Source organism: Magnolia sinica, chromosome 1, assembly GCF_029962835.1.
Source record: "Magnolia sinica isolate HGM2019 chromosome 1, MsV1, whole genome shotgun sequence".
Taxonomy (NCBI): Eukaryota; Viridiplantae; Streptophyta; class Magnoliopsida; order Magnoliales; family Magnoliaceae; genus Magnolia; species Magnolia sinica.
Window position 1 is genome coordinate 132,485,506 of NC_080573.1, and position 17,859 is coordinate 132,503,364.

Genomic DNA, 17,859 nt, shown 5'->3' on the forward strand with positions numbered 1-17,859 from the left:
CCGTTGGATATTTTTCATTTTGAGCCGTCCAAGAAATGCCTACCAACCAAATAGTTACATAATTAAATTTAAAAAAAAAAAAAAAAACTTGCTTTTTGGTTCATGAAATATCTAAACTGGAATTTAACTTTTATGCCTGGCATGTAATCTCTCAAGTAATTAATAATTGTGTGAGTATCTTCATCACACTCTGCTAGAGTATCCAAGTTTTCTCTTTAACATTCCACTTGAGGTGGCCCTATGGACACTTCGATTATCTGGTAGACATGGTCCATCTGTTTGCCACGTGTACAGCTGATATTGGATTGCTGAAATGAGTGAGGTAGCTCTTACATCTCCCTCATGTCAAGTCTAGAAATTCTCTATCTGGAGATTCGCTTTATCTTCTTTGAGGGATACCCCACAATTAGGCCCACCCAACTGATAGCAACATCAATCACACTGTTCATCTAGTGGGCCACAGGGTGGCAATGGCATAACCTAAAAGTCCAACCATTAGAAAATTGGAATCATTGGGTTGTAGGATTTTTAATGCGGACTATTGCTCAAATTCTTTCTTCTAACCGTTCATTTGTAAGCACTAATCTGAGGGTGTGGTTTTGGACTTTGTCATCTTGGCAAGTGGCCTATTGAACGAGCGGTCTAGATCATGCTAAGTATCTTCTCCCCATTACAATGATTCCTTTTGTGTCCAAACTATATATGTGACCCTTTTCTGACTATGAGAAGATGATTGGAGGACTTATATGATACATGGCAGCACATCTTCGCTTGATGCACATGGATTTTCAATTTCAAATGTGGGACCCTTGTTCAAGGCTGCCACGGACGGGGTATGCTCCAAAAATCTCCTGGATTGGTCGATCCCAGCCACCAGTATTAGGGCTATTTTCAGTCCAGTGCAGACCATTGTTGTATGTTGGATTGCATAGTGACCCCGCCAACTGGACAGTTCTTTGTGGGCCTCATCATAATGTATGTGTTTTATTCACGTTGTTTATTCATATCACCGGCTCATTTTTAGGCTCATGCCCTAAAATGAGGAATCTAAATCTCAAGTTGACGACACCACAGGAAACAGTGGTGATGAACACCAATTGTTAAAATCTTTGTGAGGGCTACAAAAGTTTTGTTTAAGATAAAATTTGTGTTTTCCAATTTCATGCAAATCTGTATGACCTAATCAATAGGTTGGATGGCGAATAAATATTAAAGTAGGTACTAAGAGGTTTTCAATGGTGGGTGCTCAATACCCACTCTATGTGGAGTGTGCTCCACCTGTGATTTAGATCTACCTCATTTTTGAGTTCATGTACTAAATAATGATAAAATGAATGGACGGCATTAATATAACACATCATTTTGGGGCTCATAGAGCATGGTTCAGTGTCGATGTCATCATTAGTGACAATGCAAGTATGCAATCCACATCTATAGTTACAGCCTTAATAGAGCATTATATGAATAATAAAAGGTGGTTATCAAATCACTGTCCCCATATTAGCAAATTGATTGAAAGAGAACCCAAATGCAGGAAATTTCAGATGGAAGGAGAGATAGATTCTCCTCATCATATCTCCTTTTCTTCATATTCATAATGACGAAAGGGACCTCCAACCTATCAACCTATGGATGACATATTGATAGGTGATGTGGTTTTTCTTTTCTTTTCTTTTGCTGGTTGTGTGTATGTGTGAGCAGAGAGAATCTTGAAAAGGCCCATCACCCCAGGTCAAAAATAAAGGGACTATTAGCAATCTCTCTCTTTCTTTCTTGCTTGTGTGTTAGATGTCAACGGGCACTTGGAAAAAAAAAAAAAAAAACAGAAGAAGGAAAGAAAAGAGCCATCCCTCTCCATAGCAGCTTTTGGGATGCCCTTACTATGCTTTTAAATTCACGAGATGAAAAGCACGTGAACTAAGAAAAAAAAGAAAGCGAAACCGAGTCTGGGTTGGCGTGCATTTGGCTACCTAACCTCGGGATAGCTGCCTCCACAACACACCTTCTTCCTTAGCTACCACATCATTTGTTAAAAACAACATTTGGTTTTTCCTGTTAACAACAGTTCAGCTGGTTGGATAATAAGTTACTGTTCTTCTCAGTGTGATATGTGTCTGACATCCAACTCTTCTAATAGATTGGCCCCACATGATGATCTACCTCATCCATTCATCAGATGAGTTACAGTTAAATTTTGTTTTTAGTGACTGTATATTATTACACAAGGTGAACCTGATAATAAGGATGGGGTATTGGACGGTTTGGATGTGGCACATACATGACAGGTTGTAAGTTATCAGTGGGTGGACGGTAACTTGTGGTACAACCGGTTGGATTGGGAACTTCTCTTTAAAGAGTTCTCTTTCTCTGTGTAGATGAGCATGGAGGACCATAAGGCATATGACGATGCCCTAACCGAGTGGGACGCTGACAACATAAAAACAAAGACATGTCCATAGAATATCTTGTTTTAATTTTCTTAGTATTAATTTATCTTACTTTTCTTTTATTTTTCAAATCACATGTTGTCATATGCTCTCTCTCTCTCTCTCTCTCTTTTCTTGATGAATAGGGAATTGTACGTGTGTTTTGTCCTTTTCAGTTTGGACTGTTTGTGTGGTTAAACCCTATGTTACTCCCATGTTTTCTTTGAATGATATGACTTCATCAAAATACATCTATTATTTATGGTTTGAGGCAGATATTTGCCTTTGTAAATCAAAGTGACTTTTGAGTTGCTAGACCCAATTGACCGTTCGCTGCTACTTCGAGAGGACTCGGATTGCTAGTGTAGCACGCAGCACCGACTTGGTATTTTGTGCGGCTGGAAAAGCTTCATGACCCTATCATGATGTATGTTTTTTATTCATGCCGTTCATCCATTTTGTCAGTTCATTTTAGGACATAAGCCTAAAAATTGTGTAAGATTCAAATGTTATGTGGACCACACTCCTAAAGTGATTGAACACCCACTAATAAATAATTTCTCGGGAGGCTAAAAGAGTTTTGAATCAGGCTTATATGCGTGTTTTACCAACATCCAATCCAAGTCTATGTTGCCTAATCAAGAGGTTGGATGGAAAATAAATATTACAGCAGGCCCTCTGCCCCATGGACATTTTTAATGGTCGGAATTCAATCACCACTGTTTTCTATGGTGTAGTCCACCTGAAATTTGGATCCAACTCATTGTCATGCTCATGCCCTAAAATGAGTTGGAAAAATGAACTGACAGGGTGGATAAAACACATGCATTCTGGTGGAGCTCACATAGCTTTTCCAAGAGCACACACACAGTACAGACATCATCACCTCCAAGTCTATTTTGAAAATTGTGCTGCCTCGCAAGCTTCACATGCGCACTCATGGAAGGCTATGCAGACCATCCACATTGTGGGGGAGCATATCTCTAAAATCATTGATCAATTCATAGTCATCCAACTGATGGCTATCAAACGGATGGTTAGAAATATAATAGTGAGCCGTCCAAATTTTCAGGGGAATATTAGATGGTTACCTTTGTCATCTTCCTTTTGTAATCAGTTGGTTACCACCATTTCCAAATTATAGTTCCCATTTTAGATGCATCATGAATGAAAAATTAAGATTGTTTGATTATATGTACGTCAGATTGGTGGACATTCATTGGACCATTAAAAATGAAAATAACCAGTGGTCGTATTTAAATAAACAATTGCCAAGGTAATAGAGGTGGTTAGGATTGTTCAACCATACTGATTTCAGGACTGCAACTTAGCTAATTTAATTGGTTTAAGTTCAGTTAATAAACACCATGTGTACGATTTCTTAGTGCCTGTGTATCAAGTGTCATACATTGCCAGAATATCAAATAACTCTCCGTTTGTTTTTCAGCTCAACCCAATTCGTGCATTGTTAAAGGAGCGCCTTCTATATTTTTAAATTTTTTGTTTCGCACACGCCTAACATGGGCACTCGGGCTCACGACCTCAGTGTTGAAATGTACTGTCTATCATTCAAAACCGGGTTGGAACCCAAAAACGTACCTTCATTATATTGTATTTTCATTACATTAACGAGGGGTTTTACGGAATGTGGGATCAACTTCATTTGTGGCTATGCACCTTTTTTAAGAGAGCAAAGCTTCTATTACACATATTTAAACTTTAGAAATATTTTTAAACAGAAAATTTGGAGTCAAAAGTGATTGACATTGGCGATGACAAAGTAGCTAGGTATTAGCTTTCACTTTAAGAATTTGATTTGGTGTAGAGAATTAGCTAAAAGATGTTTGATTTTTGAGGTAATTAATTAGGTAAATCTATAGATTATAAGTGGTGGATTTGAAATAGACTCAGAAAGGTTGGCCATTCACGGGATTAGATGAAGGTTGTGAAAAGTGAATAAAATATGACTTGGGGATGCGACCATCTATTAATGGAGTAGCCTCTTCTTCTATATGATTTTTTTTTTTTCCTTGTATTTTCACTTGTATTGTGTGTTTATTGTGAAGGATTTTCAAATTTTCACTAACGTAAAGACCTAGCAGGTGGTATCACAGCCTGTAATTTTACAACCTCAAAGCTTACCATTTGCAACCACTTGGGCAAGAACACTTAAATGAACTATGGAGCTTGCATTTGTAACAGGAGGAAAACACTCGTGTGGGGGATCTCCTAAAATTGAGATAAGTTAGAAGACTGGTTGATTAATTCATGTAAGCTTACCGAGCACAACAGTAATGAGGAGGATACTAAGGGTCTGTTTATAGGTGCCACTTAAAAATGAGTTAACCTCATTTTTGTTAATAATGATTATGTATTAGAGATATATTGCTTTCTATAGGATGCATTTGATTGCACCAAATATCATGAAACTTCATGATATCTTCCACCAAATTAGACTAATTAATCAAGAAATTTCATGGCATTTGGTGTAACCAAACATACCAGTAGAGATTTTTTAATAAAAAATAAAAAAAATATTGCTAACCAACAATCCTGATCTCTAGTCCATAATTAAGATTAACTAGAATGAGATAATCTCATTTTTTAAGTGGCACCCAAACAGGCCCTAAGGAGATCCAAAACTTCCAATCACGCTAGAATCATGAGAACTGAATCGAAGGCAATGAGAGACTAAGTTTGGTGATGAATATATACATCAGTGATGGGAAGTAATATGCCTAAGTGGGAATGGTAATGGAAAAAGATATTGGAAAGAATCTAGCGTTGGATTTGCATATCAAAGAAAGAAGACATGTAAAGATGCATCAAGTATAGAAGTTGCTCAACTCGTGCATCTGAATATATATGCTTAAAAAAAGTCTGAAGTGCTTTAGAAGTTTAAAGAGCTCCATTAATTCATCAAAACAGTTTATTGATGAATGATGGTGTCATGCAAAAAATGATGAGTGGCACTTGTTTCATGAAGTATGAAGTGAAGCAGCAATAGATTTGGGTGTGGAAGCAGGTAAGCGTTTCTTTCAAAATTTTAGTAAGTATACTCAGATAGGATGCAGGAGCAGGAGCAGGAGCAGGAGAACGACTCCAAAACTGATTCGAAATGAGAACTGCATCTGATTAGAAGGATGGTGTAACTAAATTAAGTCACACCATATGGCTAATGGCATGATCAATTGACTAACTTTAAAGTGAGCCGGGCAATCGAAAAGTGTAAATCAGAGAGCCCATCTTGCATTTTGTTGTTTTTGTCATATTGAGTGGAATGAAAATCTATAAAATCTAAAAATAACTGAGATTTTTTTTCCTCAACGTTTGATACACTAGGTGACATTGGTATTGCTCTTTAAATAGAAATGGATAAACGAAATATAGACGATGAAGATTTACAGGGAAGGTTTGAATTTGAATAAGAGATTGATGTAATGAGGTTACATGACAGAAGAGGATAAGTCTCCACCTAAAGGGTATCAGCAATTGTTTTCATTTTTGTTGTTGTTTGAGTTGCATTATACAAGAATGGACTGAATGGCATGAAGTCATTAAAGACAAATCCAGACTTTTCAGGATGTTGTGAGACCCACAGAATGTGCAAGAACCTCTTCAGTCAAGGTGGCATAAATCTAGCTTAAGATAAGAGTATCCTGCTTGACCTAATATGTATAGGCAAGATTAATTGAGGTAGTGACATTCTCATCTTTATCACAAAGAAGTTGGTCTAGACATGAAATAGTTCCATCCACATATTTTAAGAGAGTGTTTGTTGTAAAATTGGAAGAAATTGGCTGCACCACAACAAATAATTAAGAGATATTAGGAACAGCAATAGGAGAGAGAGAGAGAGAGAGAGAGGCAGATGGCTCAGTGTGTCAGTGTGGATGTTGATGCTAGTGGCAAACAACTCCATGTATCAATGCTGACACTGATGTGGGAGAAGATATCATTGCTGGAGATACCGATGAGTGGTGTAGATTAACGTATGACATAGATTAACGATGAGAAAGAGTTGCGAGATTGATGCCAAGTAATGTGGGAGAGAGACTAACCGAATCAACAGGGGTTGAAAGAGGGTGTATGGACAAGGTTTCAGGTGAATGCTGGGTTAGAAATGGAGAGTTTCAAGTAAGGGCTGGGTGGGGAAATGGAGGCCGGGTTGAAAGAGGGTGTCAGGTGAAGATTATCAGTTGGTATTGAAGGGATGGTGGTGTGAAAAACATCATTTTATTTTTCTTTTTGTCGGAAAATCAACAAATTTATTTTCCCACCTCCACTTAAGAAAGTCATTTTTCCCATAATTGAAGAAAAATAAATTTCTCTATAACTAAACACATATACCATCATCCATCTCCAATCACCGCACATATAGCGCGTATGGCATATATGCAAATGTTCCACCATCCATCTTTTATTGTGTCATACATGTGCCACTATGCTTGCATGTCAATGCCCCGCATGTGCTCCCATCCATCTTCACTTGAACCCCTAAATGTACAAAGCCCCTCAAATATGCTGCACATGCTAACTTTTCGTTGTCTATCTTTTGTTGCTTCACACATGTCCCACCATTCATCTTCACTTGGCCTCACATGTAGAAAGCACCTCAAATGTATTACATATGCCACCATCCATCCTTTCCTTGTACCCCACATGTGCAAAGCACCCACATATGTCAATGTCCTTCTTCAATTGCCTTATATGTGATATAGATATGACAGTATACCACATATGTAATGTACCTTTGCACATGTGCCACCATCTACCTTCAAGTGCCCACATGTCTCTAATGTGCTTTATGTGATGTGAAGCACCCCCACTAAGCTAAGCTTAATCACCCACATATGCCATCATCCGTCTTCGAGCATTCCATGTGTAACGTATTGATCCGCCAATAATTACCAGAATTTTTTCAAGAAAATTTTTAATCTGACCAAACAATAAAATTTGAAACAGGCTCTGAATTTTCTAGCAAAATCTAAGTTAAACAAACATGGAAGATAGCTTCCTGTTCCACAATTTTCTGAAGATCAGCTTTCCAAGAAATTATGTTTTCTTTCCAACGCTTTCCACACATCCAATCAAGCCCTCGGGGCATAAGTATTGGGCAGGTGTTGTAGCGTCTGCGTGCAATTACCGCAGGTGGGTGGGAAAGGAGACGTTAGCCTCCAAGACGGACTTGCATGTAATCACGACTTACGTACATGGTCAAACAACAGACAGAAATTAATAAGAATGTTAGGTCTTAGTTACGAAGCACTCTTTCTCCTTACTTGATCTCGGCCGTTCATCTGCTGGGTTTTAATCCTGACGGGTCACACCCAAAAATGACATAGGATAAATGACCCTCGCCGACAAGATTATAAATGGACAGTTAGAAAACTACAAAACGAGAGACAAGGGTTCAACGACCAAGAATTCTCCAACAGATGGCTAAGGATAGTCTGAGTTGTGATTTGGGGAATGGTGAATCTTGGGTAGGGTCCGTGGATGAAAGGTTTAGATTTCATCATGCATGCTATATGTACGGAGATAATAAGCGTTTCGCACCTGTTTCTGTTCCGTGGAGACAGGAATTATCTGATACTTTGGCAGAGCATGATTTTTGCTACTCTATGCACTTTGAAATTTTCCACTGTGGCATAAAGCACAACTAAACAAAAGCATCCAAATTACCCGAGACACAGAACATCAAAATCATATTAATCAAGCAAATCCAACCTCTGATCAATGGACATTGAAACATTGAATTCAGACTGTTCATTCTTTAAATTTTAACCGTCCATTAGATGTGTCCACAATTGGCCAGCTAAGAATATCAGCTACCCATCCAAAAACGTATCCAACGATTTGGACGGTCCAATTTGAGCTAAGTGTATGCCACATTGTCCGATCTGTGAGTTCATGAGTATAAACCAGAACACTCGATCGGAGTATAACAGCCTTTCTCATTACAAAACCCTCGTTGAGTAGAAATTAGGAGTGGTAACGAGGACCACGCGTGCTAGTGCAAGATCAGAGCCGCTCGGGCAGCTGATCCTCATTTGGTAGAGACATGTTCATCAGATGGGCCGCACTCGTACGGAAGGAATGAACCGTTAATATAAAATGGGAACATTCAAGAAGAAGGTACGTGTGGGTCACCAGGTATGTGTGGGGTTGGTTTAGGACAGTTCATTCAATAATATCAATGAGAGCAAATCATGGTGTAAAAATTACATTGCTAAAGTGCTATTTTGAAATCATAAGCAATAATAATTGGAATCTATATAGCAGATGTTTCAGGATGATGATTGGAGCTAGATTAACTTGATTTCTTATGTAATGACTAGCTCTTAATTATTTGAATGAAGGGTTCAGATCAACAATGAATTACCCCCATCTGTCATTTAAAAGCTTAATGAATCACCTTTAAAAGCTTAAAGGTGAGGATTACATGATGAGTGACTACCATACCGTACACGTGGGGATTGTGGCTACGATCCGTACAAGTGTTCCTCATGTCCACATGTGAAACAAGTTCATATGGAAAGTGCGTTGTGCCTGTACTCTTAGCACCAGGGACGGAAGGACTAAAAACAAAAGAAGAAAATGAAAAATAATACAACAAAAGAATTTTAAAATGAAATACTTTTAAATTGGAAGAGCACAAGTATCTAAGCTTAGTTTTTTACTAGTTTTTGTTTTCGACGATTGTTAGAATAGCAAGAGAAGAAAAACATATAAAAATTACTCTTCAACCTTATGAATATCTTTAACATATCATACTCACACCTTAACATGTGAATAACACATTTCTAACCATCTAAAGCTGCACCAATACAATTTATAAAGAAAGGAAATACAAATAATAATAATAAAAAGAAAGAAAGAAAAATCATTATAACTCCCAATTCATTCCAAGCGCCTGTTTCATCAAATTTCGAAAACAAACATACAAAAAAAAAAAAAAAAAACAATGGTAAAAAAGACAAAATACAAATTCTATTTTCACCTTTACTATTGACCCACAAACCACAGGTGTGCGCCTATATACACACACACACACACACACACACATAAAAGAACTGGAAAAAGATAAAAGCCATGTTACAAAAGGCATCCCTAAACAGTTCCCATCCCAAAAGAAACAGCAGGAGGTCGTTTTGACATATGCAAATTGAAGACAAGACACAGAAAGGCCTACCCGCCATTCCCCTCACATGCACCCATTTCCATGTCTCATTTTCTTTATTGCTGTTATGCTTCTACTTGCATTTGTCCAAAGTACCAATGACAAGGTGCCGACAAGGAAAGGGAAAAAAAAAAAAAACACAGATGGGTCTTCGTTCAGAGCATCAAAAAACGTCAAAAAACTAACTCGAGATGAATCAAATCAAAGCATATTCAATGCAAGGGAATGAAATGTTGGTTTTTACCTTTTGGCATTTTCTTCATTCTCTCATGAAGGGATAAACCCATTGCACTTTTCCAATGATACCTTCGCAAGGAAAAAGATATTCAAACAAGAAATCAAAAGAACCATACCAATATCAAGTTTATGTAAGATCCCTACCACATATGGTGATATGAAAGTTTACCAACCCTCCCTTTGGGAGGGGAAAAGGAGAGAGAAGCAAGGACACTAGTCTTTGGTATGCATATATATATGTATATATTACCACAACAGATAAAAGAAAAGAAAAGAGACACAAGGACCAAAAAAAATGTGAAAGGATGACCAAAATCAATGAGTTGTCCATGGAAGATGAGAACCCATTTGCATACCAGTTTTATTCAAGCTAACCTTGCCATGGCTTTTGATTTTGTGCCTGCTCATATGAAGAGGAATTCATGCGAGGGTCTAGACCAGCCATGTTGAGAATATCCCTATGAGAGAAGGCTCTAAGACCCAAGAAGTCTCTAGTCAAACCATCATTTTGGCCACCATTACTTCCTCCTTCCTCATTTCTTTGATGGGATTTTGCATGATTTTCAGATGTATTTCCTTCTCTCTTTGACCCAAACAGCCCCCCGAAGGCCTCTTCAAAAGACCCTTCAAAACCAGCAGCTGAAGAAAGGGAAGTCATCATGTTTTGGAGTAGGGAAGGACTTGCTACTGCTGCAGCAGCTGATGTAGTTGTGTGGTCCAAAAGATCAGCAGCTTTATTTCCAAAAGTAGTCAGTCCTTGAACAAAGCTGTTTTCCATCTCTTCATGCGAGGACAGGCCCAGACCAAAACCAGGTGTAGTAGCAGCACTAGCAGTGGCATTTGCAGTCATGTGACCTTGATGGGGTCTGAGCATCGAGGTGGAAGAAGAAAGCTTGCTCATGGTTGCACCCATTTGAGCTGCTTTTTGCAGCAAGGCAGTTGCAGACATGTGTGGAGAGGCAGATGAATGGAAGGAAGGAGGATTTTCATGTGCCATTGGAGCTTGTTGTGACTGTGAGAATTCATGTTCTAACCTTGTAGAGAAGATTGAAGATGGAAGGTCCAGATGATTTAACGAAGTAGGTGGCTGTGAAGGTGGACCAGGACCAGCGCCCACTACAGGAGAACAAGCTAGCCATGGTGGTAGATCTGTCCTCATGTTGAAATGCTGTTCTTGGTCTCTTTTCAATGGCAGTGATTGAAGGTCGATGTTGCTGCTGCTGCTGCTGTTTTCTGTGCTTCTTAGGATGTGGGGGAATTGGGCTTGTAGGTTTATATGTGTAGCGGGACCATGTGGTGTGGAATTGCTAGCTTGAGTGGATAGAAGAGGGTTGCTTGTGAGAGGGTTTGCTGTGATTGCTCTTGCACTCTCTTCTGCCAATGCATCACAGAAAGCTCTGTGAGTGATGAAACTATCCCTCCTGCAAAAGAAAGTAACAAAAAACCACACAAATGTTAGAAAGAGCTACAGCTAAAAAGAAATAAAAATCAGAACACTCCAAAAAGACAAAAGAAAAGAAAAGAAAAAAAAAAAAGACTCATGTTTCCAACTCATGGTCTGCACTTGTAAAGATATTCTCTTCATGGAATTGGAGTCTTGCTATTTTGTTGCCATCTCTCGTTCTCTTTTCATGCTCTTTACATGGGACAAATACATGGGACATGTGAAGGTGTTTACTATACATAGAACATCCTTTGGAAAGAATTTAATGCTGGAAATAGGTACCACTGTATTAAATGAAAGGAAAGATCTTCTTTGTAAATGTGTTTTTTTTTTTTTTTTTTTTTTTTTGTGGGGGGGTGGGTCATTTGGGTTTTGGGCAAGCTAGCATACCTTGAGAAGAGGGTTCCACAGTCACATCTGTACTCCCTGGTGCCACAGGTCTTTGAATGAGCCTTCCAATCAGATTGAACAGCATAACGCTTGGAGCACTTGTCACATTTCCACTTCTTCTCACCATGCTTCCTACAGAAGTGCTTCTTGATGCCTGTGAGGTCCCCAAGTGCCCTTGATGGGTCATGGTGCACACATGAAGTTTCTGGGCATATGTACACCCTCTTCCTCACCTCCTTGCTTGTTCTCTGCCTCAGTTTCCATGGCAGGTTGTGCCCTCTCCTATGTAGCTGAAGGTTCTGGTCTCTCTGAAACCCCTTGTTGCAGATCTCACAAACAAACCGGTTTGTAGCCATCAGAGTCTTGGGAGATAAAGCAATCACTTCAGCATCTGGGTCTGTTCCAAAACCAAGAAAAATCACATACCCAAATGAAATGAACCCAGGTCATGAAACATTGATTAGATAGATAGATAGATAGAGAGAGAGAGAGAGAGAGAGAGAGAGAGAGAGGGAGGGAGACCTGGATTTCCTGGAAGGTTTCTCTTCTTCTTTGGTGGAGGTGGAGTTGGAGAGGGGAAGGACTGAGGGTAGATGCTGCCATTTTCAGCTCTGTTGCCTGAAGAAACGCTAGCCTCGCCTGATGCAGATGTCAAATTGGACATGTTCTCTTCAACAACTGGGTGTTGTTGGATTACCAAGCCTTTCATCATTAGATATGGAGTGGTGAGGTTGGATGAGTGAGACTCTTGGGTTTTGGTGGGAACCCAAATGGGTATTTTTAAGATCAAGATAGGGTATTGATGGCTATGAAGGGGTGGGCCTCAGATTTTTATTTTTTTTCCTTTTCTTTCTTTCTTTCTTCTTCCCTCTTCACAAGTTGTGATTATTACAACTCACAGATAAGTTCTTGTCACCAGATAGCAGGACATAGAAGGATCAAAAGACAACAGAAAAAAAAATAATAATAATAATATCATTTCACACTCTCCTAAGCACCTCTGATACAAAACCCAGTGCTACAAGAGCTTGAAAAAGAAAAAGAAAAAAAATAGTAGAAATGATGATGAAAAACAAACCCACTAAAGTCACTGCCTCCTGCAATTTCTCTTGCAGTCTGCAATGAAACCCATCTCTCCCTTCAGAAATCCTTATGATGAATCCTTTTCTCTTTTTTCTTCCGATGCAACCAAAAAAAAAAAAAAAAGGCTAGACCAAAAAAATAAAAAATAAAAACAAAAGTAAGATTTTCTTTTTTCAAGCTACTACTAAAAAGAAGTGCACCAGACCTACCATGTTTCAACAATTCTCTTCCTTTGCTATCTAAGTCAAAAGAAATTCCATTTTAAAACACCACATAAAAGTAAATATATATATATATATATCTAAACAAAAACCCAAAAAGTAGAAGATTGGAAAAAACAAGAGATAGAAGAGAAACAGAAGTAGAAGAAGATATATATATTTACAGGAATCAGAAAAAAAAAAAAAAAAAAGAGGAGAGAGACAGGGCGAAAAGAAAAGAGGTATAGAGAGGAATTTTGTTTTAGAGGAGAAGGAGGTGAGGAATCCTCTCTACTCATTCAATGCCCACGCCCCCAACAGCTTTCTTCTGACCCTCAGCACTTTCTGTCTTTTCCTTTCATCCCTGCACCACACCGCAGATTTTCTCTTCTACCTCCTTTTTTTTGTTATTATTATTTTTTTTTTCACAGCTTGCTAATTTGTGCGTTTCACACCATTTTCTCACTTGTTCTGATGACTGGAACCGTCCATCTTTTGGGTGTAGTTTATAATGGAATATAATCCAATAATGAGATTGAGATTGTGACACCATCCATTAGAAGTTCCCTTTTCAATGGTCCATGTTCAACTATATATATGAATGGTTGATATCATTGGACCATCTCTACATGTGGGCCCCAATGAGGCGAGCATGCAGGGAACCTTACATGTTGATTTAAGTTGTGTGGATGACAATTGCTTCTTAAATGTTGATTTTGTAGATGTATGAGTTCTCTTTATATGCCTACTGTACAGGGAATAAACTCTGGAGAATTACACTGCTCAGATGATCTTTAAAATGTCATATGGGCCATTGAGTAAGTAGAGCTAACCATTCCTTTTATCTTTGTTCATTTGATGACCATCGAATAGAGGGCTCGGATTGTTTGATCGGTGTAACCATTCACCATGGGGTGCACAATTTGGACGGCCTATGTTGACGTACTTTCTACGGGACATGGACGGTGTACCAGTTACCACCATTTAAGAAATGATGCCGTGGCCCAGAAGCCCTGTTTGGATGTATATCCGAATTGGTATCTCTTATTTTGAGGAATGCCAACATACATGCAGCTGCACAAAAACTCCACGCACTTCCCTCTTCAAAGTATACGTGGAAATCATCTTCAGTGATCTGAACTGTTGTTATGGTGTACCACCATGTAGACAGCTCATGTATCTGATAAATCAGCTCTATCTGGATTGACAACCATCCGATCAGTGGTCTGAAAAGGAACGGTTGGAGAAACGAGGGCACCTCCAATTCTAAAAGAACTCAAAATAAATGAATAGTTTAAGTTGTCCAATCACTATGATTTTGGACCCATGACCCACAAGACCAATACTCCAGATCCACAGAAACGTTCGCCACGTGTACGGTGGGCGATAGCTGCACAGAACTTGCGATGAAGCCACCTGCATGTTAGCATTCCTCCTCTCATTACGTGGGCGAATGTTATTTTCCACCCCCTAAAGTTGTCAGCTTCACTCCAATCGAATTTTTCAAAAAGACTAAATTACCCCTCTTTGGGGCGGAATTAACAAAAGTGGGGGTCGGAAATTACAAAAGCTTTTATTAATGACAGGACCTTTCTCCTTCTGCTTAAAGGGTAAAAACAGAAAAAAAGAGTGTGTGATTTCTCAAGAGAATGATAACCTATTGATTTACATTGACATTTGGGATCCTCATCAGATGCAGGAAACGTACCACACCTTGTAGTACCACACCATCTTTCCTGCTATTTTGCCATTTTTCTATAAAATCATTACCATTGAAACGGTAGTACCTATCATATAGTTCATTTGAAACAAAAACAAAAGCTTTTATTTTCATCATGTGGGCCCCAACTTTGGAATAAATAGACAACAGACATTCTACTAAATATATGTGTTTACAATTTTCATCAAGAATATCAGTATGATTTTCTAGAAATGTGATATTCATCGTGATTTTTGAAGTTTTAACGGTAGTGATTTTCTAAATAAGTGGCATGTTGGCGAGAATGATAGTAAAGTACTGTAAGTAATGGTACGGTTGCCTGTATTTGATCGGGGCTCTTTGGGGTGTGGTAAAAAGCAAGGCTTCTCAGCTTTCTGCATTTACACTAACATGATTGGTTCATTGATTGATTTCACAGCGGACATGCTCCCCTCTTTTATAATACCATCCTTCATCGATTAAGGAAGTTTTGTCTTTTACTTGAGTTTTCTAAACCCCGACTTCAGTGCGCCTAGCATGCACTAGTTTTTGGTTCGCCCCTTACGTCCCACCGCCATTTGGTGGGAATTCAAAAAGAATTTTAAATTTTGAATTTTCACAGGTAATGTGAAAAACTCAGGTGGGACACACCCACGGGAAGCAATGCACAATCACCCCTAAAATCTTTTTCATTTTCATTGCCTGTGACCCTTCTGAATTTTGAAATGACGTGGGTTTCTGTTTAACCCTTCATCCTGGTGGGGTACACCTGTTGTCTACGTTGGATTATATATATATACACTACGGTGGACCATCTGGATTTTAGCTTTTGGACCTGAAATAGAACGAACGGTTAGATAGCACTCACGAATCACGGGAGACGGAAGAAAGTTGAAAAGAATATAGGAGTTGGATGGCTGGCATCATTTTAAAACTTATTGGGATCTCAGCCACGCCATTCTTGTTAAACATCCAAGTCAATCCGGACCCCTGGAATTATGGGGCCTATTAAGGAAAGATACACCACCGATCACTAGTTGGTGGAAATCAATTGAACGGCTCTAAATAAATGTCAGCAGTATAAATTCAAGCGTAAGATCAGATGATAAATATCATTCCATCAATGTAATGTGTATGTGTGAATTGACCTCCATCGCAATGGGACCCATGCATGATTTGAACGGTTTGATTGAAGTGCATGTATTCCACTTGTATGGTAGATTGGATGCTACAACCTGAAAAATTAAGGCGAACCGTCGTTATAGCATAGGCCTTAAAATTGGGGCCCACCTGTGATGGTTGGGATCTTGCATGTACCACAATCTTATAACATCATGGACCCATTTAAAGTAAGTTTTGGCGGGAACCCAATTTTGAATTAGTCCTCCTTCAATGGATGGTAGAAGATTTACGTACAGAATCTATGGTAGTTGATTGGTCTAGTTCCTATGACCCATCATGGATTTGTGGTGATGATCTTGATTATCCAATTGGTGGCCTCCATGTGCACCGTTGAAACGAAAGAATCAATCTGCAACGTTGAACATTCAAACGGCCAGAATGTCGATTGATGGAATGATTGTGACCATCTGATCCATATAGTCTCTGGAACAAAGGTGATGCAGACTGGGGTCCAGCAATTGGACATTTCAGATCAACAGGCTCATCAAACATACACTGAAACTCAGTGTATAGCCATGTCTATCATGCAATTGACGTTTGATCATTGTATGACCTTGAACATGATTTTAGTAGATCAACGAAAGGCAGTGACAATATCCCTACCTAAATCCATACGTCATGCAATCTGAGTCATCAGCCATCATAGTGCTGTTTAAGATAACGGCTCAGATCGTCCGTCATCTCCTTATGTTGGGCCGTACAGTGTGATGCATGTTGGAGGAGTGCAAGCGCCGACTATGTAAAACAGACTCGTTTGTCTTTTACAATTACAAAACTGGAAAAGGGAAAGACATTTGGGATGCATTTGGAAGCAAGTTCCCATTGAATTGCAATGTGTTGACTTAGAATTCATATTGATTGTGGCCTAGGCTTCAAATTACAATTTTCTAACTTTCAAGTAGGGTTGTCAACGGGCTGGGTCAAGCTGGACAAAATTAAAATTTTGGAATTGTAATGGCCAAATGGTTCAAAATTCAAGCTGAAGCCAGCCCCAGGCTCACCCGTTGACGACCCTAGCCACTTTCTAAGTATGGTTCAAAATGATAATTTGTATGTTGTGTGAGAGTGCATTTGGTTATAACAAGTATGATGATATTTCATGATTAATCAATAAAAAATTTCATAACCAATTAAATCATATTTTTCATAAGGGTGTGTTTGGATTGTAATGCATGATGTGTTACATATGTATTCTTAACATGACTAGATCAAGAGAACTCCAAACGAAAGCGAAAATAACATGTTAAAACAGGCCCACTCCTATGTAAGGCATGACGTAATTAGGTTCAAGACATGTTCTGTTAGAAGAGATTCATTTCAAATATAGAAAAATCATTATTTAAAGTGTTATTTTATAAAACAATCGTAACTTTTGATTTAGGCATTATCACAAATGCTTGACCCATCAATCTTCATACAACGATAGTTCTAAGGTAAACTAACCTATAAAGCAGGTTGCAAATGTCCGTTTCACGAAAAATGATCATCTCAAGGATCAAAAATATTGGGATTTTAAGAAAAATTTACTACTTTTGATATTAAAAAAAACTATCGCATCTCTTTATTTTTAAAGTTTTAGAATTTTTTTTTTCTTTTTTAAAAGTTGTTTTTAATAATGCTGTGAATGTGTTAGTGAAGTCCATTTGATTTTTTTTATTTTTTATTTTTGACAAATTTAATCTTTTCTAGAGATTGTTTGCTATTTTGGGTAATTTCGAATTAGGATTTTAGGTCTTTCCTATAAGTAATATAATTTAGCAAAATAAGATCATTATTATATATATATATATATATATATATATATATATATATATATATATATATATATATATATATATATATATATCTCCTTTTGAATTCAATAACCTATCTTGTGGAGTCAAGGCCTTAATTACTTACAGAAGACAATAATATTCACATTGTTTCATGCCATTTTCTACATCAATTGGTATCAAAGACAAGCTTTTCTTCTATTTGATGGCAACTAATAATAGTTCAAACAACAACCCCAGAGT

General features: G+C 38.2%; 1 protein-coding gene across 5 annotated transcripts; it reads right to left on the reverse strand.

Moving 5' to 3' along the window:
* Window positions 1-6,736: 6,736 nt before the first annotated feature.
* On the reverse strand, window positions 6,737-13,078 carry LOC131218117 (protein indeterminate-domain 7-like). Of its 5 annotated transcripts, none has more exons than XR_009157573.1 (5): window positions 12,203-13,078; window positions 11,681-12,077; window positions 10,203-11,267; window positions 9,854-9,915; window positions 6,737-7,323 (listed from the first exon to the last, which is right to left on the reverse strand). XR_009157573.1 is itself a non-coding variant. In XM_058212805.1 (4 exons), the coding sequence occupies exons 1-3, from the start codon at window positions 12,390-12,392 to the stop codon at window positions 10,217-10,219; spliced, it is 1,638 nt and encodes a 545-aa protein (XP_058068788.1). In that variant the 5' UTR covers window positions 12,393-13,078; the 3' UTR covers window positions 9,821-9,915; window positions 10,203-10,216. The 5 variants fall into 5 exon arrangements, 2 of the variants coding, with proteins under 2 accessions (XP_058068788.1, XP_058068782.1); XR_009157575.1 differs by lacking the exon at window positions 6,737-7,323 and adding an exon at window positions 9,157-9,342; XR_009157574.1 differs by lacking the exon at window positions 6,737-7,323 and adding an exon at window positions 9,440-9,682.
* Window positions 13,079-17,859: the final 4,781 nt, after the last annotated feature.